Consider the following 26,818-nt stretch of genomic DNA (forward strand, 5'->3'; position numbering starts at 1 on the left):
GAGGAGAGGAGAGGAGAGGAGAGGAGAGGAGAGGAGAGGAGAGGAGAGGAGAGGAGAGGAGAGGAGAGGAGAGGAGAGGAGAGGAGAGGAGAGGAGAGGAGGCAAGCAGCCCCTTTTATAGTGAGTGAGGCATACCTGGCTGTTGCCAGACATGTGGGGCAGAGCTTAGCTAAAATGCTAATGTCCAGCACCTGTAAACTGGGTGTGGTAGCAATGCCTATAGCCCCTGAACTCCTGAGGACCAAGAGTTTAAGGTTATCCTCTGATATAATAAGTATGAGGCCAACCTGGATTATATGCAAATATAATTATAAATTATTTGCAAAGACTCGATGGGCTCTCAGCTCTTTGGGGGGTACAGACTGAGTTCAAGGCCAGTCTAAGATACATTCAGCTCTGTCTCAAAAAGAAGGGGGGGGGGGGGGGAAAATGCCTAGAACAGTGTTTCTCAACCTGTGGGTCTCGACCCTCTAGGTTGAAACAACCCTTTCATGGGGGTCATCTAAGACTATTGGAAATACCAGATGTTTACATTATAATTCATAACAGCAGTGAAATCACAGTTATGAAGTGTCAACAGAAATAATTTTATGACGGAGTCACCACAACATGAGTAACTGTGTTAAGGGGTCACAGCATTAGGAAGGGTAGGAAACTGCTAGAATGACTCCAAAAGAGAAGAGGTGGATCACCACAGAGTGGGTAGGGAACAGGGGGATGTGTACATGTAGGTTAAAGTGACCAATAGTGGCTGCCACGTGTGGGGTACTCACCCTTGTAAAGTAGGGAGAGGATAGAGTAGGCAAGTCATGGACTTGTGGATCTGTGTGCTCCCTGCAGTGTTGCCTGGGGAGATCAGAACTTCAGTGAAGAGGAGGAGGAAGGGCCTCTGGGGCAAAGGGCTGTGTTGTGCACAGCAGGGTAGGGAAAGCACCTAGCAGGACTGGAGAACTCTGGCTCTCTAGCCTGCTGATTGATGAGTGTGTATTCTAAAACATGATTGTGGGGACTGTCAAGTCCAAACTCCCAGGCCAGGCTGGTAAGTCAGACAGGAAAAGATGCTGCCGTCTTGAGATAGAATTTCCTCTCGACAAGATATTTTTTTCCTGAGCCTTTAGCTGATTACAGGATATCCAACAGCATTGTTGAAGAGGTCTAGTTAAGGCCAGCTGATTGTACATCTGTAGAACACCTCCATAGTGCACTAATGTTAGCAGAATCTAACATTAGTGGTTTGTTTGTTGTTTTGATATGGGAGTCTCAGTGTGTCGCTTAGGATGGCCTTGAAATGCTGCACTCAAATGATTCTCCTTGTAAGTAGTTAGTCCTATAGGTGCACACCATGACTCGCAGACAGATGGGTGTATGACTAACCATTGTGCTAGGGTAGGGAGAAGATCCATAAGTAATGCAAGCCCTGTGTCCCATTCCTGGAGGTGGTAAGTCACTATTAGGTCAGATGGGGCCTGGGAATCTTACCCAGCAGGAAGGGAATTCTCATGCTCATCTGAGGTTGAGAACCAACACACCAGATGACCCCTAGACTGTGGGCCTATTCATCACAACTATGACACTGTAGCCTGGTGTGTAATTGGTGTACAGGAGACACTGATCTCTCTGTTCAGTGGGAAGACTCAGATGTCTAGGCAAGGACAGCTGAGACCGTGTCAATTCCGAATTCCACAATCTGCTGGCATCGTGTCCTATGGGAGGTTTGGGATCTGGTCTAGTCACTGCAGTGGTAAGCTATAGCTGAGAGCCCGTCAGCTGATGCAGAAGCCATGGAGGGATGTTACTTACTGGCTTGCTTCCCCTGGCTTGCTCAGCTTGCTTTCTTATAGAACCCAGGACTACCAACCCAGGGATGGCTCCACCCACAATGGGTCCTCCCACCCTTGATCACTAATGAGAAAATGCCTTACAGCTGGATCTCATGGAGGCATTTTTCTCAACTGAAGCCTCTTTCTCTATGATAACTCCAGCTTGTGTCAAGTTGACACAGAACCAGCCAGTACAGTCAGTGACTGTGCCGGCCAAGAGTGGACAATAGATTTGCATGCATCTGCTTTGAACTCCAGGATCTTACTGAATGAGGCTGGAGAAAGGTACAGGTAGGCTGACAGAGACATCAGTATAAATGTGGGAGGGCAGGACCGAGGAAGGGAAGCAGAGCGTATGCAGAAGTGTCTGTGTTAAGAGGATCTTAGTGGCTCATGCCTTTTATCCCAGCACTTGGGAGACAGAGACAGATGGATCTCTAAGTTCTAGGGTAGCCTGTTCTACAGAGTGGATTCCTGGACAGCCAAGGCTACACAGAGAAACCTTGCCTTGAAAAACAAAGACATAAAGGACCTTAGTAGTGGATCTTGGCTCCAGGGGGACCCATCTCTATCAACCAGGTATGATGAACCAAAAATCCTGTCTGCCACAGGCAGCTCATGACCAGCCCAGGGACTGTACAGAAGGACCAGACATGCCTAAAGCACTTTTCCTTATGGCCCCTCAGCCTGACTCAGCCTGTCTGTGACCCAAAGGAAAGCCATTTGGGGCAGGGGAGGTAGATAAGAGAAACTGACAAAAGCATATGCCAGGGCCAGCTGTGGTAGCCAGACATGGTAGAACACTTGTAATCCCAGCCCTGGGGAGGCAGAGGCAGAGGTGCTGTTGCAAGTTCAAGGCTGGCTTAGAACTTTCTGTGTGAGTCAGGCTAGCCCAGGCTACATAGCTATACTGAAGACCCTCTCAGAACGAACAAATAAAGCATGCTCCTTGCTCTGGTAGAAAGAGGCTCAGCGTCAAATCCAGTTCTTTTCCTGTGTTTTTGAATGTTTCCACAGGCTTTGAATGACCCGTGTGGAGAACGGGGCTAGGAATTCTTTTCTGAGAGGTTGTTATGGGGATAGATGAATTAGTTCATCTATACAATGCTTCTGAGCATAGGCTTTTCCCAGTGAGGGCAGCACCCTTCCTCTCTAAAGAGTTCTATACATCGTAAGGTGTTTGCCTGATTTGTTATGTGCAGTTGTCCACACTTCCCATCATGTGCCTTGTTTTGTATGCCGAGGGATATGTACGAAGATCAGAGGGACGTCTTACTGGAGTCTACCCTTTCTTTCTACCACATAGGTTTTGAGGCTAAGATGCAAGTTGGCAAGCTTTGTGGCAAGTACCCTCACCTGCAGAGCTATTTTGCAGGCCCTGGTTGTTTTGCGAACCTGGAACTCTGTGTGTAGTCCAAAGCGCCTCCCTTTGCTCTCTGGAGTCCTGAGATTACAGATGCAATCTGCCGTGTGTCACTAGGCCCAGCTTTTGTTGTTTGTGGTGCTGATGAAGGCACTCAGCCCCGTACATGCTAAACAAGCAGTGTGCCATAGAGCCACACCCATCCTCACGTGGAGGACTCCTTCCTCCGGTGTTTCGTATGTTTCTCTGTCCAGATTCCCCCACCAAGCACATGCAACGAGGAACAGCTTGGTAGAAAAAATCTTCAGGACTCTATGAGATGCCACCCATGAGACCACTGGACAGATCCGCCACAGAAGAGGTCAAGGGAGAGAGGAGGGACTGAGTGTGCAGAAGGGTGCGAGACTCCGTGTGGATGTAGGGCCACTGAGGCTTGTGTGGGGCTGGAGCAAAGGGCCCGAGGAGGGGAGCCTGCTCAGCTCGGGATGATTTGTCATTGCCTAATGAGATTAATGAGCCCTGGGGGCTGGTATGCAGCGGGTGCTGGGGCACTCATTACAAGCAGATGCTCATGGGAACGGGCTGCTCACCAGCCAGGTGGTTTCCATTAATCTGTGGGCGGGGCCAAGGGTGAGGCCTGGGGCTCTGCCTCTCCATTCCATTCTTGTTCCCACTAACACTGGGGGAGGAATGACACGGAGAAGCTGTCCTGGGCTCCAGTACAGCTGAAGCCCTGGGGGATGGCTAACAGAGTCAGGGACAGCCCCCTCACGTTTGCCTCCGTCAGCATGAGTGCCAGGCACAATGTATGCCCGTAGAAGGTTTCAGGAGCGGAAGCCCTGGAAGGTGGTGGGAAGGTGCGAGTCTGGGACTGTAATGGATTTCTTTGGCCACAAGATCCTTTCTTTTCTTCCAGCCTCCGTACCTGCAGGGGTGTGCTGGCCAGTTTTGCAGCCAGCCTGCACTTTCAAGTTGAACTCTGGAAACCTTGTAGGGCTCAGGGCAAGTTGCTGTGTGGCCAGCAAACCTATAATTTGGTTTTCAGACCTACAAGCAGGGAGGTCTGTGGGGGCTAGGAGGAGCCAATTCTGTGCAACCCTACTCTGCGTGAATGTGTGAGCACACACACACACAGGGTCACGTCGGCTCGCACTCTTAACAACTCTTAACCTGACGTAATTTATTATCGCCCGTTTAGAGTGCACAATCCAATGGGCCCTGATATATTTCAGAAAAAAATTGTGTAACCGTCGCTCTAATCTAATTTTAGAACATTTTCATCATCCACTAAAGAAAACTTGAATCATTAGCTGTCAGTCTCCATTCCTCTGCCAGACCTAAGCAACCGCTAATATCCTTCTCCTCTTTATGGATCTGCCTGTTATGGACATGTCATATAAATAGAATTATATAATATGTAATCTTTTATAACCAGATCGTCTCAGCCTGTGTAACATTTTCCAGGTTCATCTATGTTTTATCAGCACTGGCCCGTCTTTGTGGGAAAATAGTAAGTAGCTCGTCGACTGAACATACTGCACTTTAAATCTTCTATTTATTTATACATTGGTGGATACTTGATACTTTGTCTTTTAGGCTATAATGGTCACATTCTTTCAGGACCTTTCGCCTGGTGGGCTCTTTGTTCTGTTTTGCTTCGGCTTCTGCTTGTTCCTGGTTTTTTGGAGACAGGTTCTGGATATAGACCTGTGGCCTGGCCTCAAACTTACAGTTCTCCTGCTTCAGCCTCCTAAGTGCCAGGATGAAAGGTTTGCACGCGGCCAGCTTTGATCTCTCCCTGCTGTACTCTCACACTCAGGTTCTGAAAAGGGCACAGGGCGTGACTGCCCTAGAAGTCTCCCTCCATTTTGCTGTCAGGGGTCCCTTCCTTCCTGCTGACACCCATGGCGGGGGAAGAGCGAGCCTGGAGTCATGGCAGCTAGCGCATGATCAAGATTGGACAAAAGGCAATGGGGACAGGGACACTCCATCAATGCAGCGCCTCTTCCCCAGGTCCAGAGTTCTGTGGAAGCAGACAGGGAGTCATGGAATCCCTGTTCTAAAAGCAGCTCTGTGTCCTTCTACTGGTTACTTTGGCTTATGGTCTCAGCTAATTAATTAATTAATTAATTAATTAATTAATGGAGGATTAGCTTAGAAAATCTGGAGCAAGGGTCTTAAAAAAATAAAAACCAGGGTCTCACTATGTAGACTAGGCTATCTCAAACTTGTAGAGGTCCACTTGTCTGTACCTCCTGAGTGCTGGGGTTAAAGATACGCACCACCATACCTGGAGTGTTTTTCATTGTGGGATGGAACTCGGGTCCTACACATGAAGCAAGAGCTCTCCCAGTAACCCCCAACTCCAACTCTGTGGAGCACGGGTTCTTCCACAGCCCTTCAAGACCATATGCCCAGTGTTAAGTGTAGAGCATCCTTCTAGGGTAGGAGTCCAGGCCTTCATTAGCTTTCCCCAGCAATATTAAACAGAAAGGGTTCAGAGAAGTCCATTGACAAGAGCCCTAGATTTCTAAAATATACAGCTCATGGGGTAGCATTTCCTCCTGTCCCTGGGGAGGTACAGCCCTGAGCCACTTCCTTTACTTGGGGACCAGGAGATATGGCCTGTCCATAGGCCCACTGGGCTGTCAGCGTTCAGCCCAGGAAGTAGCCTCTGGCATTTGCCCCCAAACCCTGGTGTCCCAGGGCTGGCCCACCACCTAGGAAACTGCACAAGACCATCTTGGTCACCTCTGAGCCCGACTCACGGGAAGGGGAAGAATGCCGGTCCCTGTGGAAGCTGCCCTGTAGAGCCGGCCTCAAGTGGCTCAGCTGCAGGAAACAGGGCAGGGAGAGGGGCTGGGGCCCCAGGGCTGCCTTGCTCCCATCTGCAGAGCATCAGTGGGGCAGGCGGGTGGGGTTCAACGGGGTGGGGTGGAGGGGGGGAGGAAATGAGAATAAACACAAGTGAGCAGAGAGGGAAGGGGCGGGGGGCTGCCGCCTCAGCCCCTTGGCAGCCCATGAAGGGAAGTGACACACAATGAGGAATGTGTTTCCCTCTACCCGCCCCTGCATGGGGGTGGGAGGCAGATCCCTGAGAATGGCCAGACCCCAGCAGAGGCCAGGGGGCACATGCTGGATCAACAGAAGAGGGTGGGATGAAAGGGTGGAGCCTGACTGTCGAAGGGGTGGGGGGTGATACACAGGAAGGGCAGTCCTGGGCAGGGGGACTTACCCTGTCCTCTTGACTGGACATGCAGGTAATCTAGGGCCAGGCTAAGGCCTTCCACATTCTCAGCTTATGCCCAGCACTGGGGCACCTTCCACAGCTTGAGCTTCCTCTAGGACGCTGAGCCCTGGTGTTAGCGTGTTAGCATATTAGCGTTCCCTTCTTCCTTGTGGGGACTCACCATCATCTTTGATGTCTTTGGTGTGAGAGGGAAATGAGGTACAAACAGCCTAGATGGAACTCCATCTCTGCCTCTTGTCTCTCAGTGTTTCTTTCCCCAACAGAGACTACACAACAAACAGCCCCCCTGGTGGGACAGGACAGCACCTCCCCATCCAGGACACCCATTTCCTCTCACCCAGCAGGGACATAGCTCAGTTAACTCTCTCCTGTCCATAATTCAGAGCTGTCTCCAAGGCCTTTAGCCTTGGCTGGGATGGCTGCACTTTGGAAACCACGTTGACCCCAAGTTGACCCCCAGATATCTTTGTCAGAGTTCTGTCATCCTCCCTGAAGAGTGGCTCGTCTTTGCTCACTGCTTCCCAGGCTTTTAGGTGGGAGCAGAAAAGATGACCCTTAGTGTTCTAAGCAGCCTCAGTTTTAGTCTGCATTGGTTTAGAAAAGACGGGTTTGGTGGAGCCTTGGGTAGGCTAGGTGGGTCATGATCTGTAGCCCTCTGTAGCCATGCAGAGCATAGGGGACAATGCAGGAGATGAGTAGAAGGGCACCCAATTTGGCCCTTAGTGCAGAGGCCTGCATGGTAGGGACAGGGCTGGTGCCATTAGATAGGAGGTCCTCCTGGTTAGTGGGGCTGGGGTGGGAGGGGACCTGCAGCCGCTGGGGAGGGGAGGAGACGAAGGGTCAAGAGTTGAATTCCTGCCTCAGTTGTATTTAAACCCCTGAACTGGGAGTCAGAGGCTGCTATGAGACTCCTCAGTGGTATGGTTTCTTCATGTGAAGTAGGATGACCCTCAGGAGCTATCATCCATCCTCCTGTGACCTGCTCAGTCTGGAGGCAGCTTCCTTGCCACCTCCTGACAGCAGGGTGTGGGGTGGGGAGGGACTGAAGACATTACGTAGGTTTTATTAGCCCTGGGCCTCGTCTGGACCTATGATTAGAAACGTGAATCTGGAGCTGTACTGGGCATAGTGCATTGTTCCCCCTCCAGCCTTGCTGCCCTCTTCCTCACGGGCAAAAGGGGGGTTGGGGGGAGCGTGAGATTTTGGAACACAATAACTGGAAATTTCCCTCTGATGGCTAGGTATAGCTGTTTTCAAAGGCTCCCCAGAACAGCCCTGTAAGGTCTAGAGTGGCTCCACTGAAGGACTATGGGAAACAAAGTCTTCTATTTCCTAATGCAAAGCTTTCTCCACCCCTGTCCCTGTTTCCCCATCCAAAGCCCTTCCTATCTCTTGCCTCCTGTATCATCTCGGATGTGTTAACATAAAACACAGCTCTTGTCCCAGAGGAGTAAAACGTAGGTTCTGAGCCACAGATGGGTGACTGTGGCCTAGAAACAGATTCCACTTGCCCCCAGTGACATGGAAGAGGTGACATAAATTTTACAGTCCCAGAACAAAGAAATACATAAATCAGTGCATTTACCAAATTAGTCAAAACAGGTAAGCATTCGAGCAAAGTGGAGAGATTGGCTGTTCTGGGCCTCAGATGCTATCTGAGGGCATTCTTAGCTTTGGGTTATCTGATAAGTCACAAAGATCTTAGCTGATAGTCAGAAGGAAGTTTGGCTGAATACAACGTGGCTATTAAGGGAACTAAAGATAGCCCAAGATAATTGTGGCTTTTCCATTTGCAACCCAACTCTCTGTCATCATTAGGCAAGCCGCTCGTGAATTAGTCCACGGGACTTCAGTGAAGATTTGTTCTTTTTCACGGGACTTTAGCTTACAAACATTTCTCTGGCCAGTACTCCTTATTGGTGGCCAGAGAGGCTGAAGAGACCTGTTGGGTGGAGGTGTGGGAAAGCAGACGTAGAAAGAAACCAAGCCCCACAGAAAGCCAGCATCTGGGTAACAAAATGCCCCACCCAAGGAGCAGGGCAGCCCTCAGACAGAAGTGTGAAGGTCTCGCCACTGCTTCCCACAGGGACCTGAGGAACAATGTCATCAGCACTGTGCAGCCCGGAGCTTTCCTAGGTCTGGGAGAGCTGAAACGCTTGTGAGTGGCATGTCCTGCCCACCCTACCCCCAGCCCTCCCCTTATCTGCAAAGAAATTCCCAAATACCACAGGCACCCACCCCTAGTACCCACCCTGCCCTATCCCTTCTCAGAAACCAAGCCTTTACTCAGTACATTGGCTGGGGCCAGATGTGGAGGTGTTTCCAGCTTTGGTCCCAAGCCTTCTGCCCACATAATCTCCAGCTGAATGTCTCTCTCAGAAGAGAATCTTCATCCTGTTGCTGAGTGTTGCATGTCTCTCTCTCTAGAGATCTCTCCAACAACCGGATTGGCTGTCTTACCTCTGAGACATTTCAAGGCCTCCCTAGACTTCTTAGACTGTGAGTGATAGGTCTTGGAGGAGGGGAGAAGGAGGGGAGGACCTGGGAGGAAGAAGGCTGGGCCAGACTCTTTCTCCTTCCATCAATCTACTGGCTTGGCCCAGGGAGTCCCTAAGGTCTTACCTCACCCTTCCCTGCCCTCCACAGAAACATATCTGGAAACATCTATTCTAGTCTGCAACCTGGGGTTTTTGATGAGCTGCCAGCCCTTAAGATTGTGTGAGTATCTTTCCCAACACAGAAGCATTTCCCTGGTCTTGTCCTCTGCCCAGAGGAAGACACCTGGAACCAGGGGACTTGAAAGGACAAACCTCAGCCCTCATCTTACCCCTAAAGAAACTCCCAGATCAAGCTGGGCGGTGGTGGCGCACGCCTTTAATCCCAGCACTTGGGAGGCAGAGGCAGGCGGATTTCTGAGTTCGAGAGTTCGAGGCTAGCCTGGTCTACAGAGTGAGTTCCAGGACAGCCAGGGCTACACAGAGAAACCCTGTCTCGAAAAACCAAAAAAAAAAGAAAGAAACTCCCAGATCTTGTGAGCAATCATGTTACCTGCCACCCCACACTGTCCCTCCTCAAACTCCCATTCTCTGTTCCCCAGATTGATTGGGGCCAAATGTGTGGCCATTTCTAGCCCCTGTTGACTGCTAGAAGTGCCCCCGAATTAGTCATGTCCTGGGCAACAGGGCACATGTGTACCCGAGGTTATCTTCCCCAGCCCTTACCTGCTTAGCTTCATCCCTGTGAGCCCACACTGTTCCTTGTACCTGCCCTGCAGGGACTTTGGTACTGAGTTTCTGACCTGTGACTGCCACCTGCGCTGGCTGCTGCCCTGGGCCCGGAATCACTCCCTGCAGCTGTCAGAGCGCACACTCTGTTCCTACCCTAGTGCCCTGCACGCCCACGCCCTGAGCAGCCTCCAGGAGTCCCAGCTCCGCTGTGGTGAGAAACTTGTCCCAGGCTGCAAAGAGCAGGTCCCTTACCCAAAGCTTGCTAGGTCAAGGCTCTCTGGACTGTGTATGTGGTTATTAGTGACCATGTTTCCCAGGCCCCCAGTTCCACGGGGTGGCCCTCAGCCAGCATGCCTAAACCTCTTCTAGGTCTGTTTGCTTGTTTATATTTTCATCTGGTCTCCCCCTCTGGGTAACATCACCATATACTTTTCGGTTTTCCTTTTTCTCCGGGTGGATTCTGACTCCTTTCATTCCCAACCAGAGATCACTAGAGGCAGAGGATCTGGGCCTACTTTGTGGGGTCCCACTCTTGCTGTGTGCTGCTCTTTAATTAAGGCACTAACTGGAGCCACTCACAGACATAGGCTTGTGTGTGCATGAACTCAGGCCCATCCCTGATGTCTCATGCACAGAAGGGGCCCTGGAACTGCACACACACTACCTCATCCCATCCCTGCGTCAAGTGGTGTTCCAGGGTGACCGCCTGCCCTTTCAATGCTCGGCCAGCTACTTGGGCAATGATACCCGGATCCACTGGTACCACAATGGCGCCCCTATGGAGAGTGATGAGCAGGCTGGCATTGTCCTTGCAGAAAACCTCATCCACGACTGCACCTTCATCACCAGGTACGGGCTCCGTTGTCCCTTTCTAGTGGAGGGCACGGAGACGGGTAGCCACAGTCGCCACTGCCCTCCAGACATGCTCCTGGGAGAGGAGGAAAGAGAAGAGAGAGAGGAGGGAGAGAAGAAGGGGGAGAGAGATTATAGAGAGCTAAAATGCAATCATAAATGGTCCAAATAGGGCTGGAGAGATGGCTCAGCGGTTAAGAGCACTGACTGCTCTTCCAGAGGTCCTGAGTTCAATTCCCAGCATCCACATGGTGGCTCACAACCATCTGTAATGAGATCTGATGCCCTCTTCTGGTGTGTCTGAAGACAGCTACAAGTGTACTCATATACATAAATAATTCTTTAAAATAAAATAAATGGTTTGAATAGAGTTTAGAACTAAATCCTCACTGCCTTCTGATTGGAGGGGCTTCCACAATGCCCGCAGTGCCCCTCCAATCAGAAGACAGTATATATGCACACGGATCTCTCATTCCATTAACGCAAGAACCTGAGCTGGTGTCCTAGGACAAGGCATAAGTGGATGGGCTGTCCAGGGGGCATGGAAGGGAGGCATGGCCAGGCCTGAGAGCACTCACCAAGCGTCTCAGTTTTCTTTCTATTGCTGTGATAAATGCCATGTCCAAAAGCAACTTGGGGAGGAAAGGAAGGGAAGTCAGGGCAGGGACCTGGAGGCAGGAACCTGGAGGCAGGAACTGAGGCAGAGACCATGGAGGAGCACTGTTTCCTGACTTGTTTCCCCATGCTTTCTTAAACAACCCTGGACCACGTGCCCAGGAGTGACACTGCCCACAGTGGCCCAGGCTTTCTCACATCATACACGAATGAAGAAAACGGTCCTGTGATAGAATCGTTTTCTCGGTTGAGATTCTGTCTTCTCGGTTGACCCTCGCTTGGGTTAAGTTGACTAATAATGAGAATGAAAATTGATGATAATGATGACGATGACCATGACAACCAGAACACAAACCCCTCCTCCCCTGCAGTGAGCTGACCCTATCTCACATCGGCGTGTGGGCCTCAGGTGAATGGGAGTGCTCCGTGTCCACAGTCCAAGGCAACACCAGCAAGAAGGTGGAGATAGTAGTCCTGGAGACCTCTGCCTCCTACTGCCCTGCAGAACGGGTGACCAACAACCGCGGAGACTTCAGGTTGGCCGCTGCTGCTTTATAAACGGCTGCCCCCACCTCCACCCTGCACCGGTACCTTCTGAGAGCACAAGTGACCAGGGCCACCCATTTGCTTTCTCTCTTCTTGTCATTTAACCCACAATCTTGCTGTCTCAAGAAGATGAGCGTCTTTTAATTGCTTCCTCCCACTTTGGTATGCAAATGCATTCTCAAGACAGTGTCACACTTTAATAATGTTCTAGAGGCCCTCTGTATGGAGGACAGTTATCGTTCTCCATACTGTAGAGCTGAGAATACCAAAGTCCAGGAAAAAAAAATCAGCATATTGTCCAATGAGTGGCAGAACTTGTCTGTGAACCCAGATCCCTGCATTACACCCCGACATGTTGCCTGCAGTAGCGTTGTCTGAACAAACTGAAAGAAAGCAGAACTTGGGAACCCCTTAAAGTCTGCCAGGATACCCTTTAATGAACCCTTCATTGGATACCCTTTAATGAACCCTTCATTAAGCTCTAGGAGTCTGGTGTCACAGTCCTGGGTTGGGCTAAGGAGAGAGCCTTTGTCTAAAGGAGCCTTGGTCACAACTGTTTCCCATCTCTACCTCTAGGTGGCCCCGGACCTTGGCTGGCATCATGGCTTACCAGTCCTGCTTACAGTACCCCTTCACCTCTGTGCCTTTGAGTGGGGGAGCCCCAGGTACCCGAGCCTCACGCAGGTGTGACCGAGCTGGCCGCTGGGAGCCAGGGGACTACTCGCACTGTCTGTACACCAATGACATCACTCGGGTGCTCTACACCTTTGTGCTGGTGAGGCTGGGCCACCCCCAAACTTTAATTCCTGGAATTGGCAGGGATGGAGCCTGATGCTTGTAGGGGAGGCTGTACCTCAGTTCTCAGGTGTGCATTAAAGAGTGGGTACAGCTGCCAGGCACAGTGATGCGTGCCTTCTATCCCAGCACTCAGGAAGCAGAGGAAGATGGGTCTCTCTGTGAGTTCAAGCCCAATCTGGTCTATGTAGTGAATTCCAGGATGACCAGTTATATAGTGGGACCTGTCTCAAAAAGGAGGGTAACAGCAAGAACTATGGGATGACACCTTTTTACTACCTTGGCGCTCATCTTTTCCCAGGGTCAGGCCTCTCTTCTCCTCTCTTCTCCTCTCTTCTCCTCTCTTCCCCTCCCCTCCCCTCCCCTCCCCTCCCCTCCCCCCCTCTCCTCTATCCACCATCACATTGGTTTATAGCTTTCCCATCCTTAGGCTAATGGTGCTTGGCTTAAATAGCCTAGATTTGTGATTTTCAGGGACTCGTGTACCCTTTTGGTTGTGATGGTCTCAGTAGATGGTCTTGGTTCCTCTCCTGAGTGGCCCTGAGTTCCAGGGGCTAGCTCTAGAACAGAAAGGGAAAGCCAGGCTGATCTTCTTTTTCCCCTAATACCCCTAGATGCCCATCAATGCCTCCAATGCATTGACCTTGGCCCACCAGCTGCGAGTGTATACAGCAGAGGCTGCCAGCTTCTCAGACATGATGGACGTGGTCTATGTGGCTCAGATGATCCAGAAATTTTTGGGTTATGTTGACCAGATCAAAGAGGTGAGATTCAGTGTATCCTTTGGACCCCCTGGAAGTGGGTTCTCTTGTCATCTCAGACCTCACACACACTGAGTCTCAAATACCATCCCTGCCCCTAGTAACCGCCCTGCCTCCCTCCCTCCCTCAGCTGGTGGAGGTGATGGTGGATATGGCCAGCAACCTGATGCTGGTGGATGAGCACCTTCTGTGGCTGGCCCAGCGAGAAGACAAAGCCTGCAGTGGCATTGTGGGTGCCCTGGAGCGAATCGGAGGAGCTGCGCTTAGCCCCCATGCCCAGCACATCTCTGTGGTACCGTAGGTTGGCGTGGGAGGGACCCTTCAGCAGCTAGCACTGGGGGAGGGGAACCTGAGAGTAGTGTCCATAGAAGGGAAGTGTTTCCCTCTCCTCGGGATACCACATAGCAGGCTCTGGTAGCATGGTGGCAAGCACAGCTCAGCTGTAAACTGTCGACTGTAATGGTGACGATGTGGGCCTTTCTGGCTGTGGGTTGAGTTGAGGGTTAGCTGTCAGAAGTAAATAGGAGAGTAGTGGTCATGAGTACAGGAAAAGGGAGGCTTTGGCCCAGGGCGGACAGCACTTTCAATGGGATGAGGAGTGTCACAAGTTCACTGAGGGACAGTGACATCTCTAAACTGGTAGAATGAATAAACACCACGGTAGAGCATCTCTGTATGAGATGTTGTGCTAGCCACTTGGGGACTTATGGGGGGTAGACATGGACCCTGCCTGACAGCTGAGATGAGGGCAACAGAAATAGCAGGTAGAAGATGGGGAGCATACGGGAGCACCAATGCCTTAGGCTCATGACTGGAAGTCATGAGTATGTGCACGCGTGCATTTGCACGCATGCATGTGTGTGTGTGTGTGTGTGCATGTGCATATAGAGGACTCCACGGCACATGTAAGACTTCCCATGCTTTGAAGAGACGGTGAAGAATAAAAGATAAAGAGAGAAGCTGAAGCGAGGAAATGTGTGGTCTTGTGCAGAAGACCACTCTATCTCAGACACTGGGTGACAAGTTTCCTGTCCTTAGAACTCAAGGAATGTGGCATTGGAGGCCTACCTCATCAAGCCTCACAGCTACGTGGGCCTGACCTGCACGGCCTTCCAGAGGAGGGAGGTGGGCGTGTCAGGTGTACAGCCAAGCAGCCTTGGCCAGGATGTCCCACTGGAGCCCGAGCCCCTGGCTGATCAGCAGCTTCGGTTCCGCTGCACCACTGGGAGGCCCAACATTTCTCTGTCATCCTTCCACATCAAGGTGGGCACCAGGGGAAGGGACGTGTGTGGGTGTGGGGACCAGAAGCTGAGGAGGGCAGTGCTGAGATACAGGTGTCAGGTGGTGGGGGCGGAGGTGGGAGGCGGGACCACACGGGAGACTGGAAGGGGCTGGGAGACATCAAAGCCCAGGGATGCTGAGTATCTCTGAGGACCTCCTATGTCCCCTCAGAATAGCGTGGCCCTGGCCTCCATCCAGCTGCCCCCCAGCCTGTTCTCAACCCTTCCGGCTGCCCTGGCTCCCCCAGTCCCTCCAGATTGCACCCTGCAACTGCTGGTCTTCAGAAATGGCCGTCTTTTCCGCAGCCACGGCAACACTTCCCGTCCTGGAGCAGCTGGGCCTGGCAAGAGGCGTGGTGTGGCCACTCCTGTCATATTTGCAGGAACCAGTAAGGGACTAACTTCCTGCTCATCTGTCTTGCCCCTTTCACCTCTGTGGCTCTCCCACGGCCCTGGTACAGTTAGCAGAGGATAGCAGAAACCTTACTAGTTTTCAAGGAAGGGTGGTAATGGAGATGTCCTGTAAAGGGAGAGATTGGTGGAGAAAAAGCTTACAATGACATGGTTTTATATCCCAGACAAAGGGCAGTTTTCTAAGCATTTGGCGTATCAGAAAGCCTACAAGCACAAAGCTCCACTTCCTTTCCTTCCACACCAAACCCCAGGCTTCTTCCATTGCCACACATGGCCCCGGTCAGACAAGCAATACAGCATGAGCGCATCCTAGAAACTTAGAGCTACATAATACTTAGGTGTTAAAAGGAGGAAAACAGGCCATAGCCTGCCCTATAGAGGCTGCTGCCTCCCTGAGTAGTGGAGTATTTGAACAATAAATACCCCTTGAGCTATTCCAGCCAGAGGCTCCTCAGATTGAGAGACCAGCAGCCCCGGTGAGAAGTATCCAAAAAGGCAAGACAGCCATGGCATTTCGGTTAGAAGTGAGACAGACAGAATCAACCAACCCCAGGGGGAGTCAGAACTTCCAGACACAGCATACAGGCTAGAGACTGAGCAGGAAGGATAACTGTGAGGGGGGAGGATACACTGCTTTGTTGGCAGTCTGGTCCCCAAGAACTGAGTGGATCACTGTAGCCCTGTCCTTAATTGGGCTGTCCCATCAAGAGCAGTGTCTCCCCTACCGCCTGCCCACGTGTGTCCTTCTACCTTCCAAACTCTGGCCTTGCTTGCCAGGCAGCCTCCAGCTTCCATCTACAATGAGACCCGCACTGTCATTGGGTTTGCCCCTCTGAAAAACACACCAGACACACGAGAGCTCCTTCAGGCCTCATTTTACACACACACAGACACACACAGAGACACACACACACACACCTTCCTCTTCACGCCATGCAGGGTCTCCTGTGTTCCATAAAGGTGTGCCAGGGATCCCTTCCCGTTCCTAAAATGGGCTCTTTCCAGCCTCCATGGGAACACTTGTTAGTACCTACCATATGCCAGTTCCCGGTGGACTAAGACCTGCTTGATCACAGACAGTTGTGCCCTTAAGGGTGCACAGTCAGCCGAGCAAGCCGTTAGAAGCTGTTAGGTGTCACCTGTCTGTCTCTTTCTCCCTGGATATACTGAACCCAGACTGTATCTAGTTCTGTCCCCAGGCCAGCAGTGTCTGTCCCTGTATGCTCTGACCACTCTGGGCAGCCTTCCTGACAGCTTCATGTGTCTACATGGACTTCCTCGTCCCTGCAGGTGGCTGTGGTGTGGGGAACTTGACTGAGCCGGTGGCTGTTTCACTGAGGCACTGGGCTGAAGGAGCTGACCCCATGGCCGCTTGGTGGAACCAAGACGGGCCTGGAGGCTGGAGTTCTGAAGGCTGCAAGCTCCGCTCCAGCCAGCCCAACGTCAGTTCCTTGTACTGCCAGCACTTGGGCAATGTGGCCGTGCTTATGGTATGTGTGTAATGGAGGGCGGAGTGAGATGCAGGAAGGGAGGCCAGGAAATATGTGTGGGAGGTAGGGACTGGGGGACTTTGATCACTTGTAGCCACAAGAAAATACAGAAAGGACAGCAGCCTTGTGCTCTGCTGATGTCAAAGTTCATGGGAAATGACCCTCTAGCCTCTTCCATGCTCCTCCATCTTTCAAGAGGGATCTGGAACCATCTAGCTTTGGCCTCAGGCCCTTTGTTTTCTGGTATGGTTTGTTTGGTTGGTTGGTTTGAGTTTTTTTGTTTTGTTTGTTTGTTTGGAGATAGGGTTTCTCTGTGTAGCCCTGGTTGTCCTGGAACTCACTCTGTAGACCACGCTGGCCTCGAACTCAGAAATCCATCTGCCTCTGCCTCCCAAGGCGTGTGCCACCACTGCCTGGCTGGTTTCTGGTTTTTGAGATAGGATTTCTTATAGCCCAGCCCGCTATATAGCTGACCTTAAATTGTTGATCTTCTTGCTTCTGCCACCCAAGTACTAGAATAACGAGCGTGTGTCACCAGGCTTGTCTTGTCCTGAGTTCCTCTAGTTGAAAAGCAACCTGGGAACACGTCTAGTCATCCCTTCCCTCGTCTCATTCCTCACCCAACTTTTGCTGATACTGTGCAGAGACACAGCCGTTTCACAGTCTTCCTCTTGAGTTTTCTTTTTATGATTTATTTCTTTTTTTATTTTATGTGCATTGGTGTCTTGCCTGCATATATGTCAGTGTGAGGACATCAAATCCCCTGGAACTGGAGTTACACATGGTTGTGAGCTGCTATGTGGTTGCTGGGAATTGAACCCAGGTCCTCTGGAAGAACAGCCAGTGCTCTTAACCATGAGCCATCTCCCCAGCCCCCATAAGGCTTGAGTGTTCAACTGGGCATCTGAAAAGAAGCCCTCAGAAAGGCAGACCACTAAAAGGGGCGAGGCAGGCAGAAGGTGGACGGCCAGTGTTCCCTGAGGCCTCCTCACACTTATATTCTACGTACCACAGACTGAAGCATTCAGACGTGGGTTCAAGGCTGGCAGGGGTCAAGATGTGGGAAATTGGCTTAGGAACAGACGGGGACAGCTCAGCCCTCTCACTCCCTCTTTCCCAGGAGCTGAGCGCATTCCCACGGGAGGCAGGAGGCTCTGGGGCTGGGTTGCATCCTGTTGTGTACCCCTGCACGGCCCTGCTGCTGCTCTGTCTTTTCTCCACCATCATCACGTACATCCTCAACCACAGGTGAGGGCTGTTCCGGGGAGGTGGGGGTGGGGAGGTCTCGCCATAGACCGGTAGATGCTTCTCCTTCAGACAGGTGCAGGCCCTGGAGTTGGACAACCTATGGGGGGGAGGGAAGGTTTGTGGGAGGGGGGGAGTAGAGAGATGAAGGACAGCTTCCCCATTGTCTAGAGCACATTTATATACATGCTCATAGAGAACGTGTCTCCCTCTTTTCGGCTCTCCCAGTGGTCTTGAGACCCTGTGGGAGGTTGGACAGCTCATTAATAAAAGACTCTCTCCTGAGGCAGCTCCATCCATGTGTCCCGGAAGGGTTGGCACATGCTGCTGAACCTGTGTTTCCACATGGCCATGACCTCTGCTGTCTTTGTAGGGGGCGTCACTCTCACCAACTACCAAATGGTTTGTCAAGCGGTAAGAAGGGGGTGGGGACTCTAAAATATAGGGTGATTTTAGAGGAGGATCAGGGAAGCATAACAACAACAGCAACAAAAATAAGGCGCATGGGATCAGCCCCGGGTTCCTCTGTTCTCTGTGCTAGCTTTGTAGGGCTGGGGATGGGTGATGTGGAGAAACACAGGAATGGTCAGGCTAGCTCCAAGATCACTGAAGATGGGGCTACTAAGAGGAGAGTGGGGATTACAGTGGGGAGAGGTCTTGTACCAGCTGGACAGCTACACCTGGGTCCCGGAGGATCCCTAGGGTGGGAGAGGACCCTGGATGGAAGCAGAGAGGACACCCACCGAGGACCAGTGTGATGAGTTCCCTGGGTGGACTGCCGGAGACGTGGGAATAGTGAGAACATCCTTGGCCATTGACGTTCTGGAGTGTGGCCCAGGCAGCAGCTTGGGTCCCAAGCCTCAGTGCCTTGACCTTGTAGGTGGGCATCAGTCTGCACTACTCTTCATTGTCCTCGCTGCTCTGGATGGGGGTAAAGGCCCGAGTCCTCCACAAGGAGCTTAGTTGGAGGGCGCCCCCTCCAGAAGAAGGGGATGCAGCCCCGCCTGGTCCTCGCCCCATGCTCCGGTAAGTGCTTTCAACCGTCAGCTGTGAGAAGAGCCTCAAGACCCAAGACAGGTGTAGCAAGGCTGGGGTGGGTGGGGATGAGTACAAGATCCCTGGGGATCACCCTCCAAAGGCAAGAGGCAAGCTTCTCAGGCATGACAAGGGTTAGGGAAGGAGGTGGCACCAGAGGGCATTGGGCAAGGATATTTAAAAATATCCCTCACTTGCTTAGGTGGGGAGAGAGAGTGGTTTTTGGCCAAGCTCTGAAGAAGCTGTCCAACCCTTAGGGGTCTTCTATACCTCCCCCATCCCTCCTCCCCAAATCACACAGATTTAAAGAGAGCAGAGGAAAAGCCAGAGACATCAGTTTGAGAGTTCTGAGCACCTGGTTCCTTTATCTCCAGTGGTCCATCACTCTGACCTTCAAACCCCGCCCCCCGCCCCTCCCCCAGGTTCTATTTGATTGCTGGAGGAATCCCCCTCATAATCTGCGGCATCACCGCTGCGGTCAACATCCACAACTACCGGGACCACAGTCCCTAGTGAGCATCACTCCCTCCTGCCTCAACACCACCATCTTCCTGCCCAACCTTCACACCAGCCCCATGGCTGCTGTTCTGCCCAGCCAGAGAGCCCCTGCATGCTGACTAAGCCAGGTCCTGCCTCACCTCTCTACTTCCCACATCCTACCTCATCAACCACCCAGCCTGTGTCCCATCTCCAGGGCTCTCCAAACTCTTCATCCACTGCCTCTGTCTCCCCCTAGTTGCTGGCTGGTGTGGCGTCCAAGCCTTGGTGCCTTCTACATACCGGTGGCGTTGATTCTACCTATCACCTGGATCTACTTCTTGTGTGCGGGCCTTCACTTACGGGGTCATGTGGCCCAGAATCCAAAGCAGGGTAACAGTAGGCTCTCTCTGGAGCCAGGGGAAGACCTGAGGGGTTCCACCAGGCTCAGGAGCAGTGGCGTCCTCCTGAGTGACTCTGGTTCTCTTTTGGCTACAGTTAGCGCAGGAGTAGGGACACCTGCGCCCCCAGAGGATGGTGATGGCGTATATTCTCCTGGAGTCCAGCTGGGGGCGCTGATGACCACGCATTTCCTGTACCTCGCTATGTGGGCTTGTGGTGCCTTGGCGGTGTCTCAGCGCTGGCTGCCCCGAGTGGTGTGTAGCTGTCTGTACGGTGTGGCAGCTTCAGCTCTGGGCCTCTTTGTCTTCACGCACCACTGTGCCAGACGTAGGGATGTCCGGGCTTCCTGGCGCGCCTGCTGTCCTCCTACTTCGCCCTCGGCCTCCCACGCCCCACCCCGGGCCCTGCCGACTGCTGCGGAGGATGGATCCCCAGTGTTGGGGGAGGGACCCGCTTCCCTCAAGTCCTCCCCGAGTGGCAGCAGTGGCCGCGTGCCGCCGCCCCCCTGCAAACTCACCAATCTGCAGGTGGCCCAGAGTCAGGTGTGCGAGCAAAGTGTGGCCGTCCGCGGGGATGGAGAGCCAGAGCCTAGCGGCTCTCGTGGCAGCCTAGCTCCCCGGCACCATAACAACCTGCATCATGGGCGCCGAGTATACAAGAGTCGGGCCAAGGGGCACCGAACCGGAGAGACTGGTGGTAAGAGCCGGCTCAAGGCGTTGCGCACCGGCACGTCCCCAGGAGCTCCCGAGCTGCTGTCCAGTGAGAGCGGCAGCTTGCACAACAGCCCGTCCGACAGCTACCCAGGCAGCAGCCGCAACAGTCCGGGCGACGGTCTTCCACTAGAGGGGGAGCCCATGCTTACGCCTTCGGAGGGCAGCGACACAAGCGCCGCGCCGATCCCTGAGCCGGGGCGCCCCGGGCAGCGCCGCAGCGCCAGCCGTGACAACCTCAAGGGCAGCGGCAGCGCGCTGGAGAGGGAGAGCAAGCGCCGCTCCTATCCGCTCAACACTACGAGTCTTAACGGTGCCCCCAAAGGGGGCAAGTATGAGGATGCCGGTGTAACTGGTGCAGAGGCCATAGCGGGAGGTTGCATGAAGACCGGCCTCTGGAAAAGCGAGACCACCGTTTAGGGCCAGATTTTGGTTGGGCCGGCCATGCCGGGTTGTTATTCCCAAATCCTCCTGGGCGGTCCAAACCGTGTATGTCGGTTTAAGACGGCCACGCTGATGGCTGCCCCTGGGTCCACCATCTTTAGTTACCCAGGCTAGGGAAGGGGAAGGCAGATGCTTGCCACTACTCTAGTGGACTGTCCCTCAGCAGTAGCGACAGACAATCCCAGACCAGTTTTGATGGCCAAGTTCTTGGTATCCTCCCAGGTAGAGATGAAGCCTCCATCAGTCTCTAGGGTGACCCATAAACTGAGTGGAAGAGACCAGCCCAGGTAGACTCAGGAAATGAGAGGGAGACCAGGGAACTGTGTCATCCACGCTAGCCTGGCAAGGTATCCTGTGACTTCCAAGAAGATCCCAGGCCTCTCCCCCAGTTTTGGCTTGGGAAACCATTCTAGCAGGTGAGCCAAGGGGCACACATAACAGGTGCTGCCTTTCAGATTAACTATGCAAAGGGGTGGGAGGGGTAGGGCAGTGTGGTAGGCAGCTCTAAAGACCAGCTAGTCCCTCAAGAGGCAGGCAGGTGGGAAAGGTGCACAATTAGGGAGACATAATCCTTAACTATGGGAGTGGTACACAGTTCTTCCAGCAGCGTTCATAGCAATACCTGAACCCCACACGCCTGAGAAGTGATGCTGCCAGCAGGTGCCTGAAGACTCAAGGGGAGGGAGCTGATGTTTGGGTCTCACAACCTATACAGTGGTTTGCTAGTAGCGCCACTTAGCTGCTCAATTATAATACTCAGTGCCTGTTCCCAGCCCTCCAACTCCAGGGGACTGAGAGGAAAAGCCATGCTAATAATCTGATTCCTAACTCGTTAGAAACCTAAAATGGCAAACCACCTCCTAACTCACTGAAACCCAACCAAACTCTGAGGCAGCATGTGGGGCCAGGCTCAAGAGCCTATGCTTCCACTACCTGCTCAGAACTCCAGCCTCTATTTTCCTCAACTTAAGATGCCTTTTACTACAGAACCACATGGAGGTAGAGGAATCCTTGGGCCCTGTGAAGTAGCAGGGAACCCAGGTCTGGTCATGTGAGAACACAGGGGGAAGAATCCATACTCTTTGAGATGGGCCCCATTATTTATGCTTGCTGCACAGATGATATTAGAGGAAAATGCTTTGTATTACTCTTCCACATATGCTGGCTGCTGTTTACATACCCTGCCAATGCCTTAGCACTGGAGAGCTTTTTGCAATATGCCGGGGAAAGGGGAGGGAGGGAATGAAGTGCCAAAGAAAACACGTTTTAAAAGCTCTGGTTTTCTACAATAGAATGTTTTCCAGCAGATGCCTCTTTGTTTTAATATATTAAAATCTTGCAAAACTCTTTGAGCGACAGCTGTTGTTCACCCATGGTCCTTTTGTTAATGATGTACCGGATCTTATGAATACTCCAAACCACTAGCACCGAGACCAGACACGGGCCAGGGACTGCTGCTTATGCTCATGGTAGTTGATGCCACTAGAATGCCAGCTCATTCACAACAGCAATGCATTTACTGCACACTAGGGTAGAAGACAGCTGGACAGATTCCTTCGTCGTCTTAGGAAGGCTCCATCCTAGACTACAGACAGCTGGCTTGGTTACCTGCATCGCGGGTCAGGACTTTCCCCCCATCTTCTCTAGGACCTTGGGTCCAGTGAACTGCAAGGCTACTCTTGGTTTCTTAAAGAAAGAAATAGCCAAGGAATAGCCAAGAAATAGCCAAGAAATAGCTGTTAATAAATTGCAGTCAGAACTGAAAACACCTTAAAGAATGTGCATCAGGGAGGGTTAGGGACACTCATGGCTGCCTGGCTAGCAGCTTGGGCTCTCTCAAAGTCCCTGACTTCCTGAGGGGTGCGCAGATATTGCTCTATTTCACTATCAGAAATGTCCTCATCTCCAGTCACTACAGATTCGGGGGGCATGGCATGGGTCCGCTTGGGGGGCTTCAACATGCAGGGTGGGAGGAGGAGAGCAGGACTGGCGGGACGTTTCCTATTGGGCAAGTCGAAGGGACCATCCCCCACCTCTTCCTGCTGTTTTTGTCCCTGCTGCTGCTGCTGCTGCTGCTGCTTCTCGGACTCTACTTCTGCTGTTCCATCTCGAAAAGCCATTCGGACCAGCATGTGGCGGTGCTGGAGAAGGTCGCCAATGTGTTTCACCACCGTCCGCTTATCAAGTTTTAGAACCCGTAGCCAGGCCAGCTGGCTGGCCATCTGAAGGAGCACGGCCAGGAGCTCCTGCAGGCGAGAGGCAGCTGGGTAGGGCAGGTCCACGTTAGCCAATTTACAAAACTGGGCAAGAGAGCAGGCGAGCCGGTTTGAAGGCCGCAGAGACTGCCATGCCAGGAAGGCGGCTGCCGTGATGATGGGCAAGGGATGCCGTCCAGTCACGAGCCACGTCTCACTGGCCAGCTCCACCAACAGCAAGGTCCGAGCCAGCAGCTTGTCTTTGTCCTCCACGTATTTGGCAGGCATGGATGGGGTCACTTGGAACAGTTTGAAGCTGAAAAACCAAAGTGAGGGTCAAATGAGTGAATGACAGCGGTGCCCTCCAGGGTGAAAAGCATTGTCCTCCCAAGACAGATCGGAAGCTGTTTGTCCCGGAGACACCACAACTTGATGGGGGAGGGACTAAGGAAAGGGGGTGGGCACACACCTGCAATGCCAGCACTAGGAGGATGGGGACAAGGTGACCAGACATGCAAGAGCAGCCTGGGCTGTATGAGACTGTCTAAACAAAACAGCAACCAAAACTCCCTGTAAAACCTTAGCATCTAACCCTGATCCACCATGACTAGCATCTTCGGACTCCACAGAGAGATGACCCTGCTGGAACAGGGCCACTGTGCACCGTGACACATGGCCCCTGCCACATAATTCCAATGACTGCCATTGATAAAGCAGGAATGGGCAACTCAGCAGTACTATGCCAAGGCTGGCTAAGAGACTTTTTTTTTTTTTTTAATTATCACAGTCCTATGGTGGAAAAGGAATTTGAAATTACAACATTTTGGAATATTATAAACAGTATTAACTTGTATAAACTGTGTAAATAGTAGTACGCATAAAATAGGAAAGAACTTTGCATCCTTTGAGACAGGCTGTGGTAAAAAGCCAGCCACAGGTGAAAGAATGCACAGGATATGCCCCAACCCAGTGTTCCTCCTAGACAAGTACCTGCTGCAGTAAGACTTCACCAAGTCGGCCAGGCACAGGGATGGCACATCCAGCCCCAGGAGCTTCACTATCTGCATGTAGGTGCTGGAAAACACATCCGGATCTGCATACAGCAGCGTGCAGACAGCTCCCATGGTGAGCGGCCAGTTATGTTGCCGGCAGGTGATTAAAACACAGCATCCAACTAACACTTCCTTCTTCTGCAGCCGAGAGGCTCGGATGCCAGACAGCTGATACGCCTTTTGGTAGTAGGAGATTGCTGTATCCTCAAATGTTAGTGGCAACTTCAGAATTCGACACAGGTCTCTTACTCGACGGAGATCTAGGAAAATGCACAGCAAGCAGAGAGGTCAAAGGAAATAGTGTACAACTGCTAACAAGTTGTGCTAGGGCTTTAATTTACTTCTGTTAAACTTGTCATATATACCAGATGCACAAACAACATGCCCTTCTGTGCTACAGGACACTTGATATGGCCGTGTGTTCTGTGACGCTGGAGCTAGGCTGGAGACCCTCAACCATGCTTGGGCAAGCCTTTTATCACTAATTACATTCTTAGCCCTTTAGAACTAGGGTCCTTCCAATGCTACAGAACATTTATAGAAAGGTCAATCCACCACCTTCATATGCGTTATTTTAACTTATAGACAAGGCAAATTTTCATATTTTTGTGGGGAGGGTACTAGGGATTGAGCCTCAAGCCTTATACATGACAAGTACATATTCTATCACCGATCTACCCCCTAGCTCCAAAGCCATCCTTTTTCTCAGGCTCCTTGAGGCTACTTTAAGGCCTATGCAGACCTAAACCTTCCTTTACCTCTAATCCTTTGTGGGGTTTTTTTCCCCCCAGGACAGGGTTTCTCTGTGTAGCCCTGGCTGTCCTGGAACTCACTCTTTAGACCAGGCTGGCCTCGAACTCAGAAACCAGCCTGCCTCTGCCTCCCATGTGCTGGGATTAAAGGCATGTGCCACCATTGCCTGGCTCCTTTTGGTTTTTAAGACACACTCAGTATGTAGGCTGAGCTGACCTCAAACTCTATCCTCCTGCCTCACCCCCCCCCCACCGAAGTGCTGAGATTGTAGGCACACGCCACGTTAATAACTGTTCTCTTGCAGCCTACCTTACACCAGTAATGCTGAAAACAAGAACACACAGATGGGCTAGGTCATCAAAACAACCATCTGTAAAGCCACAGGGTCATAAAAGGTTGATACTCTGGACTAGAAAAATGGCTGAATCGTTAAAAAGCACTTGCTGCTTTTGTAGATGACCTGGGGTTTGCTTCCCACCATCCACAGGGCAGCTCACGACCACCTATAACTGCAATTCCAGATGATTCAACACCCCCTTCTAACTCCGTGGGCACCAGGCATGCACAGAGTGCACATACATGTAGTTAGAACACCCCATAGACGTAATGTCAAAATAAAATATTAAACAATGACATAAATAAAGGCAAAGCTGAAATTTAAGGGGGAGAAAAAAGGTTTGATTCTCACCTCGTTGCTGACTTCGACTAACTTGTTCGTTTTCTCCTGTGCTTCGAGAATATGTCACTTCTGTAAAACAGCAAACAACATGCATAAGGCCAGGGAGATTTCTGACTGCATAAGGCCAGGGAGATTTCAAATGACTGTGTACCAGTCCATGTAAAAAGAATAGGATAGAATTATATATTAAAAAAAAAAAAAAGCAGCACTGGAGATTCTGGTTTTCCAGTTATTTCTCTGATACACTCACTTTTGAAGGTTGCATTAGTCAAGGACTAGAGCACTGGTTCTCAACCTTCCTAACGCTGCGACCCTTTAATACAGTTCTTCATGTGGTGTCCTCCAACCATAAAATTATTTTCGTTGCTACTTCATAACTGTAATTTTGCAATAGTTACATGAAGATTTGCATTAGTTATAGAACAAATACAATTATGAATTACATTATGAATCAGAATGTAAATTGCTGATATGCAGGATGATCTTAGGTGACCCCTGTGAAAGGGTCGAAGGACACCACAGGGGTCATGACCTACAGGTTGAGAACAGCTGTATTAGAGCACAATGGCGTGGAATGTAGAGAGGTGCATTGCGCCAATTAGTGCTAAAACCTGCTATGAGATAATGGTCGGTGCTCTATTTCCAAATAACTTACCGGCACTCCTTCAACACGCACCAGGATTGGCAAGATGAATGAAACCTTTTTCGTTTCATTCATCTACCAACCCGTATACCCACCCAATCCCAGACACCGTACGTAGGTACCGGAAAAATAGATGTATCGCGCCCTCCTCCAGCTAATTTGTTCACTTAAGCCGGGTGCTCCCACATTTAACTGCGTGCATGACCAAGAAACGGAGGAAGCTAGGAAGAGGAATCTGGGTTTAAAGACTACACCGCCCAAGGCTATCCCCGGGGTTCAAGACCAGTACCTCTGAGGTTGCCCTCGTCGCTGAAGGTAGTAGTAAGGACCCCTTCGGTGACCACGCAGCCGCAGTCGGAACACACCAGCTGGCTCTGAGAATAATGCGAATCTTCCACGAGCTCAGAGGAGCCGCAATCTGGGCAGCAGCTTCCGTTCGGCATCGCATCGTTTGTCAAGTGCCGCGGTCCCGCCAGACACCAACTCCTAAAAACTCATAACTGAGCAGCTGTAGTGAAGTGGAGGGGTGCTTATTCCGAATGCACCATCCTCTTCCGGTCAGCTGGCCAATCGGCTGGTGGTTTGCCCCGCCTCTCGGTTGTATGCGACTTCCGTTCCCTTCTGTGGACTCGGGTAGAAACCTGAGTTAGAAAGGGAGGTTCCTGGGTTTAACTGTGTCTCAGGCTATCTGTTGTCTGAAGGTTGTTGGGCCACGTGGGAGTTGACCCAAACCACAGATGAGGAATTGTTGTCTGCGAAACACTATTTTT

At 51.6% G+C, this 26,818-nt stretch overlaps 2 protein-coding genes across 5 annotated transcripts in view; one reads left to right on the forward strand and one right to left on the reverse strand.

Moving 5' to 3' along the window:
* Adgra2 (adhesion G protein-coupled receptor A2) overlaps positions 1–22,084 on the forward strand; it is a 39,448-nt gene extending 17,364 nt beyond the window's left edge. Inside the window, exons 3-20 of one of the 4 annotated variants that reach the window (XM_028768213.1) lie at positions 8,520–8,591; positions 8,861–8,932; positions 9,080–9,151; positions 9,708–9,871; positions 10,296–10,509; positions 11,499–11,663; positions 12,250–12,448; positions 13,083–13,232; positions 13,360–13,521; positions 14,268–14,492; positions 14,682–14,898; positions 16,214–16,413; positions 17,534–17,661; positions 17,949–18,072; positions 18,539–18,684; positions 19,116–19,205; positions 19,430–19,563; positions 19,669–22,084. In XM_028768213.1, coding sequence (XP_028624046.1) covers positions 8,520–8,591; positions 8,861–8,932; positions 9,080–9,151; positions 9,708–9,871; positions 10,296–10,509; positions 11,499–11,663; positions 12,250–12,448; positions 13,083–13,232; positions 13,360–13,521; positions 14,268–14,492; positions 14,682–14,898; positions 16,214–16,413; positions 17,534–17,661; positions 17,949–18,072; positions 18,539–18,684; positions 19,116–19,205; positions 19,430–19,563; positions 19,669–20,702 — 3,568 coding nt within the window. In that variant the 3' untranslated portion in view covers positions 20,703–22,084. Of the gene's footprint in view, positions 1–8,519; positions 8,592–8,860; positions 8,933–9,079; positions 9,152–9,707; positions 9,872–10,295; positions 10,510–11,498; positions 11,664–12,249; positions 12,449–13,082; positions 13,233–13,359; positions 13,522–14,267; positions 14,493–14,681; positions 14,899–16,213; positions 16,414–17,533; positions 17,662–17,948; positions 18,073–18,538; positions 18,685–19,115; positions 19,206–19,429 lie in introns of all 4 variants that reach the window. The other 3 variants (XM_028768211.1, XM_028768214.1, XM_028768212.1) reach the window with 3 other exon arrangements.
* On the reverse strand, positions 21,987–26,553 carry Brf2 (BRF2 RNA polymerase III transcription initiation factor subunit). Its single transcript, XM_028768215.1, has 4 exons — positions 26,338–26,553; positions 25,415–25,474; positions 23,912–24,233; positions 21,987–23,237 (listed from the first exon to the last, which is right to left on the reverse strand). Exons 1-4 carry the CDS (start codon positions 26,489–26,491, stop codon positions 22,511–22,513), a joined length of 1,263 nt encoding a protein of 420 aa, XP_028624048.1. The 5' UTR covers positions 26,492–26,553; the 3' UTR covers positions 21,987–22,510.
* Between the last annotated feature and the right edge of the window lie 265 nt (positions 26,554–26,818).

The sequence above is a fragment of the Grammomys surdaster genome, unplaced genomic scaffold (genome assembly GCF_004785775.1).
Source record: "Grammomys surdaster isolate TR1022 unplaced genomic scaffold, NIH_TR_1.0 185, whole genome shotgun sequence".
Lineage (NCBI taxonomy): Eukaryota > Metazoa > Chordata > Mammalia > Rodentia > Muridae > Grammomys > Grammomys surdaster.